Source organism: Lissotriton vulgaris, chromosome 7 (genome assembly GCF_964263255.1).
Source record: "Lissotriton vulgaris chromosome 7, aLisVul1.2, whole genome shotgun sequence".
NCBI lineage: Eukaryota > Metazoa > Chordata > Amphibia > Caudata > Salamandridae > Lissotriton > Lissotriton vulgaris.
In genome coordinates this window covers 1189639792-1189659393 of record NC_141695.1, presented here as the reverse complement: position 1 = coordinate 1189659393, position 19602 = coordinate 1189639792, and the positions used below count along the sequence as shown (strand labels likewise).

Below are 19602 nucleotides of genomic sequence, written 5' to 3'. Positions count from 1 at the left end.
GTGAAGCTGTGATGCCAAGAATCATCAAAGTACCAATAACAGTTGTGAACTTCATTATGCTCCAGCCACGCTACAACCATTGGTCCTCAGATATACAGCCACGCGATAGCAGAGGGACACAGCAGCATGACTATCTGACAATTAGCCAATCTTACTGCATACACCCTTGTATCACAACCATGCTACAGCTCTTGGACTTCATACCAAATCCGAGTGGTGTGGTGTGGCTCACTGGTTAGAGGCGGCAGACCCAGAAGCAGAGGACGGCCCGGGACCAGGGTTCAATTCCCGACGCGGCAGGGTCGTGGACCAGGGTCACCGGACTCGATAGTTTTCGCCTCGGTGCCTACTCTAATCAGGGATTACACTCGGCAACTCTGGGCATTAGCTTGCCTTATCTCCACAACGGCCCCCCAAATACGCCGGGGATGCCTGGTTTCATCTTGAAGATACCCAGCAGGACCATCTCACAGGGAAAGCCAGGACGGGTTCCCCAGCGGTCTACAGCGCTGAAATACCCCATGGCGGAGTGATACATGCGCTTTACAAGACACCATTACATTACATTACCCTAGGACAGAGATGTAATAACTTTATACAACTGTACGAGTCTTCAAAACACAAACTTTAGTTTTTTTTCACCATACCGCACCTCAATTGTGAGTACAAATCTAATAGTACAAGAAATGTTGTAGAAAGCATTCAAAGAAAATGTTTTACATTCCATGGTGCTCAGCAGCAGTGTTTCCTACCAGGTGGTGGATTGTAAATATTAAACATGTAGTAAACAAGAGCAACACACCTATGTTTTCAATGTAGGAAACACGTATTGTTACTTATGATCTACACTATGCTTTTAAGATTCAGTTTAGAATAATAACCGACTATTGCAATATGCCATTGGTATTGTTACAATGCACTCAGAACCGGGTGCAACATCTGACAAAGTGATAGGGGAATCACTTTTTTTTTGGAATACAATGGAAAAGATACTTAGAGGGACACTCACATGGTTCCAGTCACACCAGACAACCTCAGACCATATATGAAAATAACATTTTGAAAAATCATGAGAAAGACATCGTACTTAAGATGGTGGCTATGTTTCTTCAAATTGCTCCGTCATTGTTCTACTGCATGCCCCCTTCCTTCTGTGAGCTGTACAAAAACGAATAGAATACAACTGATCTGTTGGTAAAATCTGACTGACTACTACCCTTGCACTTCTCACATACATTTAATCGGAGAAGGTGGGGGCTAAATAACACTGCAGCGGTGGTCCTCTTTAGTTTATAAAAGAAAGGAATGCAGTAGGGAAGGATGGATGAAGGCAACCTGAAACCGATCATATCCAACTTAAAGACTGATTTTCGAAGAGAATTAAAAAAATATATATACTACGTCTCAGGGAAAGCATCATGGTAAAAAAAGATGTACCTGGAGACCTTCTTTGAACTACTACAAACTGAAAATGTGAGCTTCTGTCTTTTTAAGTTTACATGAAAACATATGAATATTTACTTGAATATTCTGAGCTATTCCAGGTATTTTTTTAAAAATGCAAGAACTGGTGGTTTTGGAGTTTGAAAGAGAAAGCAACACAATAGTATTTTCTTTTACACCCGCTGAAAAACAAAGGATTAAACTGTGATTTATTTCTGAAAAGGCAGGTAATAAAAAGTAAACATATATATATATTTTTTTTTATTCCGTCTGGTGAAATTTTTTTAAACACTGTGTGCTACCAGTGTTGCAGGAGTTCACTCGCCGTTATTTAACGGACTCTGACAGTAGGGCATATTATAGTTTACAGACACTCGGACTTACAGCAATATTCATGCTGTAGAAGAAGGTTGGAGAAACTGTCTGCAGAGCATGCAGGGATAATGTTTGCCCTGTAAGGGCTGATGGGTGTGCCTTTGGCATTTTTCCCGTTAGATGCGGCAACAGTTGCAGGTTCTCAATCTGTAAATGGGCATACTGCTGCCTATTTGGGTTTTTATCCAAGTCCAATAGCAAGACATGGGTAGACAGGGAGTATGGAAATGTTACTGACCCCCCCCACACTTCTGTTACACAGATGGACGGTTGAGCGTTTTTGATATCTTCACTAACCCTAGGTCTATCCTAACTACAGAGCACTGTTTTTCGGACGTATGTTTGCTATGGATCTTCACTCACTGTGTTTGAAATGTTCATTAATTACACCTCCATTACATGGGTGGACGGCTGCATGTCTGGAATCTTCACTCCGTGCAGAGCATTGTTACATGAACACAAGGCTATGGTTTTGGAATTACCACATATCAAGCCCTTGTTTGGATGTGGAAGTCTTATGGGTCGGTGGTTTTTATGCTCCTTCAGAACAGGCACAATTTGGAAAAATTATGATAACAAGCACACAGATGCCAAGTTCCCAAGTGGACCGTGGGGACGGTTGACGCAGCTGCCTCAATACATTATGAAAGAACAGGGTCTGAATAGACAAACTTTCGAAGTAGGAGACTCAAAGAGTCATGGACATTGATAACAGCTGCTCTAGTAATCTCTCCACCACTTTAGCTATCAATACAGTAAAACCAACACTGTATGAGCATTTGGAGCTCTTTGTCCACCAACATTGCAAGTTGACACGCTAAACTGTTGCTGCACTCTGTCCATAAATACTGAGAATCCACACTTTAAGAAGCTCTGAGACGCTGTCTAAATCAGTATTAAGAGCAGAACCCTATGCAAATCTCTCCACCTCCTGTACAAATTAACACACAATATCTTAAGGAGGCATGAGATATTAGCACTTCTCTGTATTGGAAAAATGTCCTGAGCTATATTTGTTGGGTGAGCACGGCTGAAGTCAGCACTCATCAGCTGCAAAGAGTGCGTCCAGTTCCTGCAGCCTGTGCTGAAGCAGAACATCTATGTCAAGCTCTTGAGCCTTGGTCTGCTGCCGTCTTCCTCGGCCAGGGCCCATAACCTTCCCTTTCTGCCGTGCCCTGCGTTTACGTGGCCCGCAGCCATCATGGAACTCCATCAAGCGTTTCACTTTACGCTGGCTGGTGAAGATCATGTTGCCGTTGCGCTCAAGTGGCTCCTCAAAGATCGTCTCATAGGTTCTGAGAAACAGAAGCGGGAAACACAAATTAATGAATGAAAGTAGAGGAATTCTCATGATAGGTGAACAACTACAAAGCATTACAGGTGAATTTCATTCTTTACACACAAAACAAGGCACATGGTGTGTTTGCCCATCCTGCAACTGAATAAGATTGGGATAGAGTATCTCTTTTTTGTAATCATGAATATAAGTGTTTACTTACTCTCAACCACAACGTATCCAAGTTGATACCGGTCAGCACAGCTAGATACAATTTGGGCTTTGATTGAGACTCACAACTTAGTGTCCAGTAACAAAGTTGCTTGCTCGAAATGCTGCTTTTGCAACCTTGCACCTTTCCCAGGTTCCAATGTTTTCCATGTTGCTACCATGTTGTGACTTAGCTAGTTAGCATTCTTGGGAAGAGGAAGAAGATTGATTGGCTGCAGCACTGGGAGTTTCTGAATTCAGACCAAGACTACATCATTATGAGCACCTCATCGACCTCATGCTTAACACCTGTACTAAGATCTTTGGGAAGATAATGTATCCTATAGGCAACTATTTATTTGTACACACACAAATCTTGGAAAGGTGTGGTTGTGTGCTTATGGGTCTATGAAAAAAACAGATGCAGACAAAGATGTTGCAAGGACTACATTTCTTTAAAAGCGTGGATTTTTTTAAGAGTCTGATAGCATGCACGGAGTAGCAAATAAAGGCAGCGTGTGAATGCTGGAAAGACCTATGGTGTCATTTCCAGATGGGAGGCCAATTGAATTTTTCTAAAGACTGCAGTATTTCTTCTTGGGGACACACCCTTTGAATATGCAGGTATAGCATTTACGCAAACTGTTATCTCCGCTTGCTGCAATCTACGATACAACTAGAGCCCATTGATACATCTTTGCGAATACAATTCTTGCTTTTACAGCATGAACAGTTCCAGGTTATATAAATCTAGTCTAACTGGGTGCCTATAATTTACATATTGATAACCTCGATGGGAAAGTTAAAAATGTCCTGCTTACTACAAAAACATTTAGCCTGGTTCAACTAGTTCAAACTACCACTGCGATAATGAACCTTATATTAGAAAATCTTTGCACCTGCTAAATTTATTGAAATTACATACATTGCCTCATTACGTAGCACTGCAAGTAGATTTAAGTTCACAGAAGCAAGGGTCAAATAGATCTCACCAGTGTGGATGAGCAGGGACAAAATTATCATTTGAGAATCTGTGAGTAACCAAGTTAGTCATCCAACCGTGATTTCAGATCTTAATCAAAGTATTAACGTATTTCCTACAATCATAAAGGATATACTAAACAAACCCTTAAGAAGCCTACCGGAAGGAATGTACAGCGAGCAATCATTACTATCTTTGATCAGTTAAAAAAATTGTGAATACAAAACCACAATATCGGAACTAAAATTTCAAAAAAACATGGGGGAAGATGATTTAGGACCACACCCCAAAAACTATTTGATGTTCTTAACACTTGCCAACCCAAAAAGTGTAGCCAACTCCATCTATCAATCTCAAAATGGGATAAGCTCTGGATTTGTGTGTATTCAAAGACAAATCAATCTGTTCCCTTATTGTAACAACCTAAAGACATTAGAAATCCCCTAATGAAAAACTAGTCTTAGTAAAGTCTATAAACCATTGCCCATTTATCATTATATTCAATACTCGATAAGTGGAATCCTACTATTGGTCATAAAATCTGGCTCTCCCCTAGATCACCAAGAAAAAAAACACTAGTTGACTGCATCGAAGGAAGCTACAACAGCTGCATGATCTTTTGGATCCTCTAGAATTTCACCTCACCCTCAGCCACTGTCAAAAACATTAAAACCTCCCAACAACTCTGCGACAACCTATCCAACTTCTTCACCATCAAACCTTCGACATCAACTTCGCACACCAACTGAAGCCCAGAAAACTCATTGCTAACATACCTACCATCAACCAAGACGACCCTCTGACCGAATGGACAGCTCTAACCAGAAACAACACAGCGGCAGTCATGCAGACAGACCATCCTGACCCACATCATCAACACCTCCATTACATCTGCCACCTTCCAGGATAAATGGAAACTTGTAGAAAGCAAAAGCCCTCCTCAAGAAGCCCACAGCAGTCCCGAATCATCTGAGCAACTTCTGACCCTGCTCCCCTATCCAGCCAAAGTGATTGACAAGGCCATCAACAAGCAACTCACAACCCACCTGAAACTTCACCATCTTCTAGACAACACTCAATCAGGATTCAGAATGAACCAAAGAACCGAAATAGCAGTCACTGCAGCCACCAACAATATTCAAATCATCCTGGATTGGGGAGAAACAGTGGCCCTCCTGCTCAACTGCTATGCGACACAGTTGCCCACAACACCTTCATCAGAAGACTCCGCTAAACTGGCAAAAAAAGATAAGCTATCTAATGGATCTGTTCCTTCCTCATGGGAAGAACCTAAAGGATCATACTGCCATCCCTCACATTAGAGGCCAAGAAACTGATATGCAGAGTCCCACAAGGATCGTCCCTCAGCCCCACCCACTTCAACATATACATGACACTGCTCGCTAACATTACCCAATCACAAGACATTACCGTCATCTCCTATGCTGATGACACCCAACTCATCCTCTCCCTGTCGGATAAGACAACCACCAACAGAACAAACATCCCCAACTGCACAACCATGGTAGCAGACTGGACGTGAACCAACTGTCTGAAGAATAACTCCATCAAGATGGAAATACTGGTCTTCAGAAACCAGACCTCCCCCACGAGAGACCACCTGGTGACAGTCAGAGCTAGGTCCAAAACCTACACCCACAGACCACACAAGAAATCTAAGGATCATCCTAGACAACAAACTCAACATGACGGCAGAATAACCCCGCAGCGTGCACCTCCTGCATCCACATCATACGTGTGCTGCAAAAGATCTTCAAATGCTAGGCTCGGAAAACCAGGACAGTCATGCAAGCAGTCATCCTCAGGAGGCTGGACTATGGCAACACTCTACACCAGAATTTCCAAACAACTCCTACACAGACTCCAGACCATCTAGAACACTGCTGCGAGACTCAAATTCTACCTCCCACGCTGTACTCGCATTGCACTGCACCTCAAGAAGCTTCGCTGACTCCTCATTTACAAGTGCAGCCAATTCAAACTTCGCATGCACACATACAAAGCCCTACACAACACTGGGCCAGGATACCTGAACAGCCAAATACACTTACACTACCCCACCAGAAACCTACGCTCTGCCTCATTCTAACCCACACACACTCCCTGCATCCACAAAAGCAAAACAGGAGGTTGCTCATTCATCTACATTGTACCTAAGACATGGAACAACCTTTCCTCAACACATCAGAGCCTCGTCCCCACTTCTCAAATTTCACAAGAAGCTCAAGACGTGGGTCTTCATATGAGCACACTAGGGACCACACACCTTCCCAAGTGCCTGGATACCCTCTCAGGTAATTAGTGCACTATACAAATTTACATAACATATATCTTTGTCCTGTATCCATCTGCTTTACCCTTAGTCAGACAACTGCATCTACAGCCAAGTAACTAATTATCAACGAGCATTACACCTCTAAGCTTGAAAAGAGGAATGGTCTCCCCATTATTGAAGACACGAAATGGAGACATGAAGAATGTGAATACATTTTGCTTAATTACTCTTCTCCTAGCTTTGGGTAAATAAAGAGTGGTGGACACAACTGTCAAGAATTCAGAAAAATAAAAACATCATAAGTGAATGGCAGTTCGGTTTTTACCACAGACAGGGCAAATCCTTGCTCCTAGCAACTAAGCGATTAAAACCATCTTGCATGAAGTAGGCTCTTCTGGGGTCATTTTACCTGCTCTGTCTGTAGTTGGTTAATATCTTAATTACTTGGAAAAAGTTGATTAACAAGATTCCTATGGGCTTTTTTGAAGATAAACCCGTCACCGGATGCTGTGCTCAATTAGCAAGATGTGATGTCTCTGCCTAGTAGAGAAGTATCATTTCGATATACACCGACTGAAGGAGTAGCGGACGGACTGGCGGGAGAACAGGAGCAGGGAGGCCGATATAAAGATTGCCGGCAAATGACATATTGATGAGGCCAGCCCCCTTTTTTTGCCGGTGGGGTTCTCAACCAAGAACGGACCCAATTGAAAGCGGACCGTATTGGAAGTGAGACTCTAGCAACAATATCCTTTACCCAGAATGAATGGTAAATTAACAACAGCAATGATCAAAAAACGGTGGCTCCTCCTGGCAGTCTAATACCCAGCAAGATCACGCCCTAGTGACAGAGACACTTCATTTGATTGAAGAATAGAGACAGATGACAACATAAAGGAACGTTGTCAACTACTTCTCTACTAGGCAGAGACATCACATCTTGCTAATTGAGCACAGCATCCGGTGACGGGTTTATCTTCAAAAAAGCCCATAGGAATCTTGTTAATCAACTTTTTCCAGTAGAGATATGAACTCCATCTGGAACAAGAATCAGTCCTGAAGAAGGTGTACTAGCAGAAAACCGAAACGCCGCGTCGACTTGTTTTGATTCTTTGTTTTTTAATTTTTAATAAAATGTATAATATGTTGTTTTTAATATTGTGATTATGAATAATGTATTAATTGTGTATAAGAATAAATCCAAACAGAGTTTTACCAAACATGCATTGTGATGATTATCTTCTTTAATTTTTTTAATTAGTAAATGTTGTAGTATCTTATGATAAATCATTATTCCTTTGATCTAAAAAAACGTTAAAATTTGAACACACCACATTGTACCTTTGTACCTTTGCCTTTCCCGCCCAATTGATGGCATGCTGTCTTGTAGATTAATATTTTTCACCCCTAAGAGTACTTATTGAAATTGGACATATTCCTACACTGTCCATTCTTTTGGGACTTCATTCTTTTTAAATACTCTTCCCCCCAGTCCCCTATAAGTCTGCGTGGGGTCCTCCTTTTTCTTTACAACGAAACATCCGGACCCAACACTAGATGCAGGAGTGTGCACAGCATGTGAGCTACAGCTCACATGCCTCGAACATTAGATTTTCAGCTGGTATCCTTATGGTGTCCTCTTTACCCCATTCACCTTTCTAATGTTCTTGTGAGCCTTCTATTTTGACATGTTCAAACCTCTGACAGTGTGGTTATATTGCACAGAATACAAAATACATCAGTAAAACTGATTTACCACGGCGCAAGACTTGAGGCTGTTTCTGACGTTTTAATGAATCCTCACTGGGTGGGAGCACAAGGGGCCTTTTAAAAGGTCTCTGCCTGATGCTTAAGGTTCATCTTTAAATGGGTACCTGCTTGTTTGTGAAATACATCCTCCCCGTCCCTTAACGCCAGAAGGACAATTGTTGCTTCATGCCTCCGCTACAAAAAAAAATGTGCACGGGGGGGACACACTTAGATTTCTGAACATTCAACCCTGGAATGAGTTACCTTAACATACGAGACAAATCATTTTTTTTTAAATTTCAGGGAGCTCTTAAGTGCCCTGCTGATTTGCTGGAGCTGTATTATATACAGTGCCCTGGGGGTGCAAAGGGCGTGTACGTCACATGGGCAGTAGGTATTACAGAGGGGGCCACAGACGATGCTGCAACCCCTGTGGTGCAAACTGGCACAGTACCCCCTATGTGTAATACATAATCTGGTGTGCAACAGTACTCTGCTTACTTGTGATTTTACAACCAAGAAACCGTTAAGGTGATCAGTGTGCTTTCGATTTAGTGAACCATGTGAAATTATGGCAAACTTTGGCTTTAATGGGTGCCCCAAGCGATATTATTGACTATCTGTCACAAATATATAAATGACTAAATAAAACAGTTTGATAAGGAACTGGGGGAGAGTGTACTACCAGTTTTAGAGTAACATGGGGAATTGGGCAGGGATGTGTTCTTGCACCACTCCTGTTTTCTTTATATATAAACGGAATAGACAAATGTTTGCAAAAGTCAAATGCTGATGTCCCTAAAGTTGGAAAACCGTGCTGTCCCCACTTTGCTTTTTGCAGATGACGCAGTTCTTTTGTCCAGAACCGCTAACAGGCTCCAGTTCCTTATTGAGAAGTTTGCAGAATATATGCAGAAAAAGGACTAGTACTTAATTTAAAAGAAAATTCATAATGGTCTGCGGAAAAGGGAAGACAAAGACTAGGACACACTATGTAAATAGGGTCCCTATTGCAGAAACACATTCATTCTCGTATTTAGGAGTGTTATTTACCTCAAACGGCCATTGGCGATCTCATATTGATTATCGCAAATTAAAATTCATACGGACTACAGAGGCAATTTTTTAATTTTCAACAAAAAAATGGGGAACAAACCAATTAGGGAACTTTTGACCATTTACAGGAGTAAGTGTCTTACTGGAACTTGTTATGGTGCTGGGCTTTGGGGAATGGCTAACCGTGATATCCTTCAGAATCCCGAAAAGATCTTCTTAAGAAGATTGCTATCCGTTCCCAACTCTAACTCTATATTGTGCATAAAGAACTTGCTGCACCTTATAGTAATGATTTTATCAGCGCAGCAGGCCTTACTGTCTGGCATAGGATATGGAGTAAGGAGGGAACCGAATTTACGTAGGAAATCATGAAGGATTGTCTCACCCTTGAGCACGGTAAAAAAAAAAATCCCCTGGTTGATGTGTATTAGAAATCTTTTAAAAGAATGCACTGAGAACATGGATTTTAATAATTCTTTACACATTCTTAATTTCAGCAAAAAGGAATTAAAAACAGGTCTTATAGATTCAAGGGAATGGCTAAGAGAAGCTAAGGCAAATTCGAAGAAGTTGAGTAGGGCATACTGTGATAGGCCCGTTGGACTAGGGACACAGCGTTATCTACTGCAGGTCTAGAACATAAAACACAGATTTTATCTTAAAAGGTTAAGAATGAGGACCATCCATTTTTTAATAGATTTCCCAACCATGGGCAAGTGGAAAAGAAATCTCACAAAGCGCTCTTTGTGATGGAAAATCGGACCAGACAACCCTACATTTCATTTTATTCTGTGATTTTTATAGAGATATTAGGAAGAGCACTTTACGTCCCTTATTCTTAAAAAAAAAATGTGCTTACTGCAATTTAGAAAACCAATGAGTTTGCAACGCTGTGATGGTTTATATATCCAAATGGCAATTGAAAGAAGAAAGCATATTTCACATCTAGAGGCCTTACTTTATGAAGACGACAGGACATATACTGATTACTGATGTTTTGGGATGCTGTGTGATCCACACTCTGTACTTGGCACTTTATGTATAAATTATTTCCTGTGTTTAATTCTTATTGAATTATGTTTATTGTGTTTGAATAATTTTTAACTTTATATTTGTATTAACGTGCTGATCATAATGAACTGCGAAGATGTTTTTGACTTTTTAGGATGCTTTTATGGTTGTACTATAGTAAGGCTGAATTTGATTTGACCTATGTACTTTATAAAAACAAAAGCAAAGCAAACCTAGATGGTCCAAAAGCTACAAACACCTTGAAGTAGTTCTACTATCTCTGGATGTAACCAGATAACTCTGAACTGTTCTGGCACTGAATTGCTGTGAAAATCAAAAAGACGATGGTAATATGGTGTGCCTAACTACATTATCAGTACGGATCAGTAAAATATTAACCAATAAATCAAGCTTGCAAAATATTTAATGTACTAGCTTAAGTGACTGCTACAATGAGATCAACATTAGAGTAATAAATAAAAACTCCATCTCTTTACGTATCTGTCTTAGTTACACAAGAAGGAGCAGGTTGTCATGACATGGACAAGTGACACATCACCATCATTACCTTTCACCCATACACACTATCATCTCCACTTAGCCAGGGACAGAACTACAGCTCCTCCAACAAACTTCTGCTGACAGAACAGTGTCTGTACAGGTTTCTGGTTTTTGACATCTATTTGTTACCTGACAGTCTCCATTTCAGTGAACTGTGCATTTGTTTCCAAGCATAGCCGGTAATTTAATGAATGGTACCAAAATATATTCTAGTTTATTTGCTCACTGTTAACATTTGCATGAGTCAACTTTCACGTATAGCTTTTACCCTAACAAAGAATGAGGTTCAGTAACTAGACTAGTACACTTTCTCTTTCACAAAATATCACTAAGTGATATGTCCGCACCCTAACAAATCAGCAGAAACTGCTGAGTTGCAGCTGTCTTAGAGCACTTTGACTCAGTCAGTGTGCGTAAGCCTTACACGCAGCAGGATTAGAATGCCCCAGCAGCCAGGGATAAGGTTGGGTGAGAAATTCAACAGGGCCGGATTAATGTAAAGTATACCGTGAACACTTCAGCTGTGCAATTCGGGCTTGACAGCTTCTTCAAATAACATTCCAAGCCAGACTCCGTGACAGAGACTACCTGTTCTCTCGTAGTCATAGCCACTTCTGTAGTACTTGAGCAGGAATAGAGATGCCTTCTCCCGATGCCACCTCTGGGAAACACCAGCGCACTACGGTGTGAAAGATGCGCCTTGATGTCTCCTCAAGAGGGGGTAGGGGGATGGATAAAATACCAAATGAGTGAAGAGACTGCCAATGGTTATCCGCTTCCTGCTCCAATCTTCTTTCAGCAACAATTGCTTCTGAGGCTAAATAATGACAACACATTAATCCTAACCTCTACTGTCTCTCTTCTCTCCTTCTATTTTCAACTATGTATAACGTACTAGTATAACCCTCAGCTTCTGCTTCTCTTCTATTTTCCACTTCTATATTATTAGTCAGTGAATTGAGTCTGTCTCAGCTGATTATTTTCTGTCTTGGAATAACCAACATATTGTTTATTAATTGTGGTTTAATCGGTACCTCAGTAGTTACTTATTATTGTCTAAAAATATGTTGATATACCTAGTTTGTGTCTGTCTCTATCCTCTACTGCTTATTATTAATATCTTTTTTCTTATTTGCAGGTACCAGATCTTGGTTGATATTCTCAGGTGAGTATTCAATTCAGTCACTTATTGCTCTAGAAATCAAACGTAATAATAATCAGACTAACACTCAGCAATTATCAAAGACTTAGCTTGTTGAGGAGTCCAGGAATAAACGTCTTGACTTTATCCGCTTCGCTTCCTTAACTCTTCTTTGACGCTCTTTCTGCCAGTCAGCGTCTCGTCCTTAATTGCGGCTAACGCAGACTTTTGTAGCCGCGATACAATCTTCGGTGTTTCTTTGCTAGTCAGCTCTGTGCATGAGCCCAAGCTGAACGCTATCTTCCGGGAAGAAAGCAAGTGTCGGGGAATGCGCACTGAATCCTCTCGAGGGATTCCTCTATAACGGTCTCAGAACACGGGCTCAAGAGTTGAAGTGAAAAAAATAGAGGAAACCCCGGACTAAAACGAACTTGGAACACTGGGAAAACACTACCGCTTGGGTCTCGAATTCTATTTCAGGACCGGAGGCTTCAGATTATGCTTCTCCATCTTTATTGAAGCTCACAGCAGCCAATGAAAATGCTTGCTTTTCATAGTAAAAACGTTAAACTACACATCCCATCATGACTAGCCCAAAGGCACGCCCCCCTAGTCCATAAGAGGCCTCTGCCTGCTGCCATCTTCCTCTTTCTTTGCTGCTCACAGCAAGAGCTAAGTGCACATGGTTTACTCCCTCTAGCTGTTAGCAACGATTGCACATGTTAATGAGAGTAATGTTTATGTTAACTGATTGATTTATACTATTTGTATTCACTATAATATGCTTAAAGCACATGTTGGTCTACCGAGTTACCTACTTGTGGGATGATCGGTACTTCAGGGAGGGTGTTGTGCATTTTTCGCTAGCGTCGCGGCGCCTAGCGTGTTCCGATTTCATTCCTCAAAGTGGCTTGGTTACGCCTAGTGGCGTGAGGTAGCGGCGGTCGTTGACCGGGAGCAGACGGGCACCGTATTATACATTCAGGGCCTTTGTCCCGGCTGGTTTCCCCGTAGGCGCGTCTCGCGCATGCGCATCGGCGTCCCTCATAGGCCGGTGACGCGAGTAGGGTCCGGGTGGCTCTCGGCCGCGGCGTGCGTCCAAACGCACTGAATTTGGGCTCCTTTCTAGTAGGATTTCAGTCGCGTTTGGGCTGCACGTCACGGCGCGAATCCCAAACTGTCAAACACAGCGATTTTGTACACGGAGAGTTACCGGTGGCCCCTCTGCTCTGATAAACGCCTGTGAAGGTTGTAAAATATTGAGGCCAGTGATTAGAGTGCGCACACGCTCTGTGGACAGTATTTTGGCCTGGGTCTTTGGCCCCTTGTGACTACAGCTTTGCTGAGGGGGTTGTACTTTGTGGAATCCAGTGTGCTTGCAGGGCTAACCCCCCCCCTTGACCCTCCTGGTGGCTGAACAGTGCTTTGGCAATTCTTCATTGACGTGCAGGACCAACCACCCCTGAAATGTCGCAGTGGGGTCAGTACAATGAAGAATATGCGGAGGAGGAGGTTTATGACGGACAGCAGGAGGCTGTCCTTGAGGACAATTTAGTCATTGCATTGGACGCATCTGTGCAGTCGTCCGTCAATAGGGCTATGGAGACCACGGTCCCACAAACAGTGCAGCAAGCCCTAGCAACAGCCCTTCGCCCAATCCCGAAACAATTGGAGGGCTTTGCCAAGAGGCATGGCTATAACAAACCGCAAAAGAAGAGAGCGGAAGCTTCCACTTCCAGTCAACAGGCTGTTGACACTGCCACATGGCCTCATGCACAGGCCCTTGCTACCCTACCGGACACAGCGGATCATTCCTATTTTGGCGTCAAGGCCAAGTCCAAGCGCAAGGTCCATGCAGATACTGATACTGACACGGACACTACCACAGGCACAGATACAGATACATCGGAAGAGCAGCCTCCTCCGAAGAAGGTGCAGGTAGAGATGGCCCAGGTGCATACTCCTTTCACATTCGATCCGTCGGAGATCATACACCCCAGGTCACAGGACTGGGTGCCGCCTCAGGCGGTGACTGCATACATACACGACAATCTGAGAAAGAGCTTCCCGAGGGAAGTCAGGAACCGCCTTAAATCGGAATGCCCTCGCCCGGAAATCCCAGACAAGGTTGCGGAGACTCCAGAGATCGACGCAAGCCTCTTGACCTTCCTTAGGAAGTTCTCTAAGGACCCCAAACGAGGTTTGGATAGGGCATGGTCAGGCTGCCAGGACAAGATGTTGGACACAATCGGACCATTGGCGAAGATCTTAGAGATGGCTCTAGCGGCCAAGGAGAGTTCCACTCCTGTGGACCCGGATGTACTGGCTGGCTGGACCCAGCGTGCCATCTGCTTGCTGGGCAACGCCAATTGCGCCATTTCGTCAGAGAGGAGGAAATCGCTGCTCATGAAAATGGACAGTAACCTGACCGAGCTAGCGGACGCTGAGCCGGGACCCCTAGCAGCGGGGCAACTATTTGGAGACAAGTTTGTCAAAGACGTGTCCAAATATGTAGGGACCTTTACGGCGCTGGACAAGGCGCAGTCAGGCATCAAGAGAGCTCTCAGTCAGAGAGTTTTTAACAGGGCCGGACGAGGCGGGGGCCGCTCGTCGGGCCGTGGAGGTCTGCAAGGTTCCCAAAGAGGCGACTTTGGCAGGGGCAAGAATGAATACGACTCCACCCGCGGTGGAACCTTCTACCCCTCCCGCAGGAGGTTCGACAGGAGCCGTTATCACTTCAATAACAACAGGGGGACCTTCAAGCATCAGCAGAACGCAGGTGAGAGTAACAGAGTTTTCACTTCTTCCTTTGGGGGGGAAGGACTCGGCACTGCCTAGCGCAGTGGCGGGCATTGACACAAGACGCATGGGTGCTACAAACTGTGCAGGGTTTCCGCTTGGAGTTCTATTCTCATCCCGTTCAGTCGGGGCTCCCGGCGGATCTCCATTTTTCCCAACAAGATCTCAGTTTTATAGACGAAGAGATCTCAGAATTGCTGCAGAAGCGCGCGATAGCACCGATCTGTCAAGGTCCTCACGGTTTCTGCAGCAATATCTTTGTTATACAGAAGAAGGGAGGCGGAAACAGATTGGTTTTGAACCTCAGGGATTTCAACCAGTTTATAACGTACAATCATTTCAAGATGGAGGGCATCCATCTTTTGACGGATCTACTGCAGGTGGGAGACTGGATGGTCCGGCTGGACTTGAAAGACGCTTATCTGTCTGTGCCGATATTTCCCCCGCATCGCAGATATCTCCAATTTCGGTGGAAAAGCCAGTGGTACGAATATTTGGTTCTGCCTTTTGGGCTCTCCTCGGCACCTTGGTGCTTCACCAAGGTGATGAAACCAGTGGTGGCATACCTCAGGGAAAGAGGTATTCGCCTCATAATCTATCTGGACGACATCCTGATAGTGGATCAGTGTCGTCAAGCACTCTTGCGACACCTTACTCTGACGACAACGTTGCTTCAAAACCTGGGCTTTGTAATCAACACCAGGAAATCAGTCATGGTACCCACTCAGGTGATAGACTTCCTGGGTTTCACGATCGATTCCAGGATAGCACAGCTAAGCCTCCCGAAGGACAAGCTGAAGGACCTGAAGAAGGAGATCAGGGGACTGTTGAACAGTCAGACAGTTTCGCTCAGGGCGATTGCGAGAGTGGTTGGAATTTTGGCATCATCGGTGCAAGCGATATTCCCGGGCCCTCTTCATTACAGGGCTCTGCAACAGTTGAAGATCAGACACCTATGGAAGGGTCTGTCGTACTCGGACAACATTCCTCTCACAGAAGAGGTGTGGACAGAAATGCAATGGTGGCTAGGTCATGTAGACGCCTGGAACGGTCGAGCAATCTTCGGCTCTCTTCCAGAGGTAACAATAGAGTCGGACGCCAGCCGTTGGGGCTGGGGGGCTCGTTGCGGAGATATCTCTACAGGTGGCAGATGGTCTCCGGACGAGCTTTCGCTTCACATAAATTGTCTCGAACTGCTCGCTGGCTCGTTCGCAGTGCGGACGTTGTCCCCGAGGCAGACATCTTGTTGTATCCTCCTGCGTTTGGACAATGTGTCAGCGGTGAGATACATCAACAAGTTGGGCGGCACGAGGTCGTCAATGCTTGTGCAGATAGCCAAGGACTTTTGGCATTACTGTCTAGAGAATCAGATATCAGTGATAGCAGAATACCTGCCGGGTCAGTCCAATCAGGTGGCGGACTGGAACTCGAGATACCTCAGGGACTACAGCGACTGGAAGTTGCTCCCGAAGGTGTTCCAATGGCTGCAGGAAATTTGGGGTCCGTTCGAGACGGACCTGTTTGCATCCAGACTAACATATCAGGTACCCAGATTCTTCAGCTGGAGACCGGATCCCGTGGCACTGGCAACGGATGCATTTCTCCAGAATTGGTCGGAAGGGACGCAGTATGCTTTCCCACCCTTTCTCCTGATCCCGAGGGCGATGTCTCAGGTGATCAAGCAACGGGCGGAAGTAGTGATGGTGACGCCTTGGTGGACGTCACAATCATGGTTCCCCAAACTGATGCAGTGGAGTTGCGACCGTCCCAGACTCCTCCCGGAATCGACAACGCTATTGCTGGGCCCTCATCAGGAACAGCATCCCTTGATAATGGAAGGCAGGCTCCAGCTGATGGCTTGGAGGCTTTCAGGGAACAGTGGCAGCTGCCAGGCCTTTCGAGCAGGACTTGTGATTTCATCAAGCAGGCCTGGGCACCATCCACGCGGAAGCGATACTACTCGGCCTGGAAGAACTGGATGGATTGGTGCATGGAACTACATCTGGATCCCGTGGGGGCAGACTTATCCCACGTGCTGAACTTCTTAACGGACAAGGCTTCCGAGGGTTTGGCCTATAGGTCGGTCAATAATTTTAGGTCAGCCATCTCAGCAGGCCACGCTCGGCTGGATGGAAAGCAAATAGGCATGCATCCACTAGTATGCAAATTGCTTAAGGGAATTAGGGTGGCTAACCCACCGAAGCCCAAGTACACAGGGTTGTGGGACGTGTCTTTGGTTTAGGAGCTCTTTAACAAATGGCCGGTTAACTCGCTTTTATCCAGAAAACAGTTGTCAGCTAAGTTAGCTATGTTACTCTGCCTCTCGGCATGCAGGAGGTCATCGGACGTACGGGCACTGGAAAGTACAGGTAGAGTATTTACTCCAGAAGGAGTTTCTTTTCCATTTCAGGACGCACAAAGACATTATCTCGTCATATTTCTTATAATGCTTTTCATGAGAACGATAAATTATGTGTTGTAAAATGTTTGAAAACCTATGAGGAATGTACAGCGGCTAATAGACCGCAGGGCTGTTCTCAGTTGTTGATTGCCATTCGAAAACCATTTTAAAGCGGTGGCAGCTGCCACCATTGCCAGATGGCTTCGTTATATTATGAAAGAAGCAGGTGTAGATATCACCATTTTCGGTGCTCATTCAGTCAGAGGAGCCATGGCATCTAAATCCTTTATGTTAGGTTCCAGCATACAAGATATCATGCGTAGCGCAGATTGGTCATCAGAATCGACCTTCAAGACGTACTATTATAAGCCGGTGGGGGATATTACCTCTGTTGTTTTTAGTAAGCGTTAAACATGCATAATCTGAAGCCTCCGGTCCTGAAATAGAATCACAAATTTGCTAGCATTCGCGACAAGAATTTGCAATTCTATTAAGGACACGGAGGCGAGGATTATCCCACCCGGCATGTTATGTATAAATGCTTGCCCACCCAATGGTTATGGTGGTTACGGTCTCATATCCTTTATTGCAGGGCCAGATAAGAAGAGTGACTGAAAGTCGACGACTGCAAGGATAATACGCCCGAATAAGTTATTTTCTTCCGCGTTGGAGGAGTTACCAAGTTATCTAAGTTGTTGGAGCTGTTCGCCTTCAAGAAAGAGGAAGATGGCAGCAGGCAGAGGCCTCTTATGGACTAGGGGGGCGTGCCTTTGGGCTAGTCATGATGGGATGTGTAGTTGTTTAACGTTTTTACTATGAAAAGCAAGCATTTTCATTGGCTGCTGTGAGCTTCAATAAAGATGGAGAAGCATAATCCTCGCCTCCGTGTCCTTAATAGAATTGCAAATTCTTGTCGCGAATGCTAGCAAATTTGTGATTCACGTGAAGTGCGCCAACATTCTAAGTTCAGCGTTTCACCTAGAATTCTGAGAGACTCCAAAAGACTAGAATGTCACTGTTATAGGTCTAGTTGTTGAATAGGGCAACGGAGCGTCGGCCAACTTGAAGTTCTTCGCTTTCCAAGCCTTGTTCCAGGTCAGAGTTCTCCTGTTTTTTCTGCGTACAAAGGGTTGTTTGGCACTTATGAAACAAAAAGAAACTCATTGTCTGCAGTAGTCCTGAAGCTCGTAGGGGATCTCCATTGAAGTTATAAGCACCTGAATAGTTCTACCCACATGCAGGAATCCAGCAGCACTTAATCATAGAATATCCTTTTAAGTGTAGATGTTCGCCTTTCCTCAGGAAGGCCTGCAGAAACACTAAAGAATTAACAATGTGCAGCCTAGAAAACAGGCTACATCGAGAAATACTTTGTATTTTGCTACCAAAGGGTTAAAATACCCCTGAATATGTATATTTTTGTAGTGAAACTTTCATAGACCAGCTTAAATCTCTTTCACAAACCATTTTTGGAAAGGAAAGAGCTAAAGGACAGCAGGACGGTGTAGCCTAATAGGCTACTAATATGGGTTGTATGTCAGTACAACGCATGCTTTTACCCCGCATGCCATTACAACGCAAGTCGTTACAACGACTTGCGTTGGGCGGCGCTGGATAGTGGAATAGTTTAATTTTCTATTACAACTCCAGTCCACCTGGATAGTAGGGGAGGTGTTGGATAGAAAATTAAACTATTGCCTATCCAACAGCGCCCTCCAGCGAAAGTTGTTGTAACGATTTTCGCTGTAATCCCCGCGTTATAATGGTAGTGCGGGGTAATAATTGCGTCGTAAAGGATGCTCCCCCTAATATGGGAGTTTCAAACGGTATTTGTGCCTCTAAGGACTCTGGGACCACCAGTATCACATCATGCTTAGCAGGTGGCAGTTGCCTCAGTTCTTCTTTCGGACACCTGGTGACAGGATCCTGTAGCATTGAGCTCAGCCTTTTAAGCTTTTTTCTTCAAGATTCACCAGTGGAATTTTGTTTTCTTTGTTTCACTCAACGTCTTTCATCATCCTCTCCCTGTTTTAAACCTTTTATGACAGAATGTTTAGGCATTGTGTCCATAATTATGTCTTCTCTGTTTGATAAGTGCCCTGCCTGTGGGGAGGGAGGAAGAAGGCTAAATCAGACCCTCATGACATCTGCATACTCTGCCTTCCATCTATGCATGTTCCTGAGCAGTGCCAATACTCCAAGAAGTTTCCTCCTCAGACCCTGAAGGAGAGGGAGAACATTTGCCATCATGGCATAGAAGAACGGCGCGGGCAGCAAATCCAGTCTCAAAGTGAGACTTCAG

The 19602-nt window shown here is 44.2% G+C and overlaps 1 protein-coding gene across 4 annotated transcripts in view; it reads right to left on the bottom strand.

The window, feature by feature from the left end:
* Window positions 1-607: 607 nt before the first annotated feature.
* The window catches only part of PRR14 (proline rich 14), a 588115-nt gene continuing 569120 nt past the window's right edge, over window positions 608-19602 (bottom strand). For all 4 annotated transcript variants that reach the window (XM_086931668.1, XM_086931667.1, XM_086931670.1 and 1 more), the window contains one exon: window positions 608-3113. In XM_086931668.1, coding sequence (XP_086787794.1) covers window positions 2855-3113 — 259 coding nt within the window. In that variant the 3' untranslated portion in view covers window positions 608-2854. The remainder of the gene's footprint in view (window positions 3114-19602) is intronic.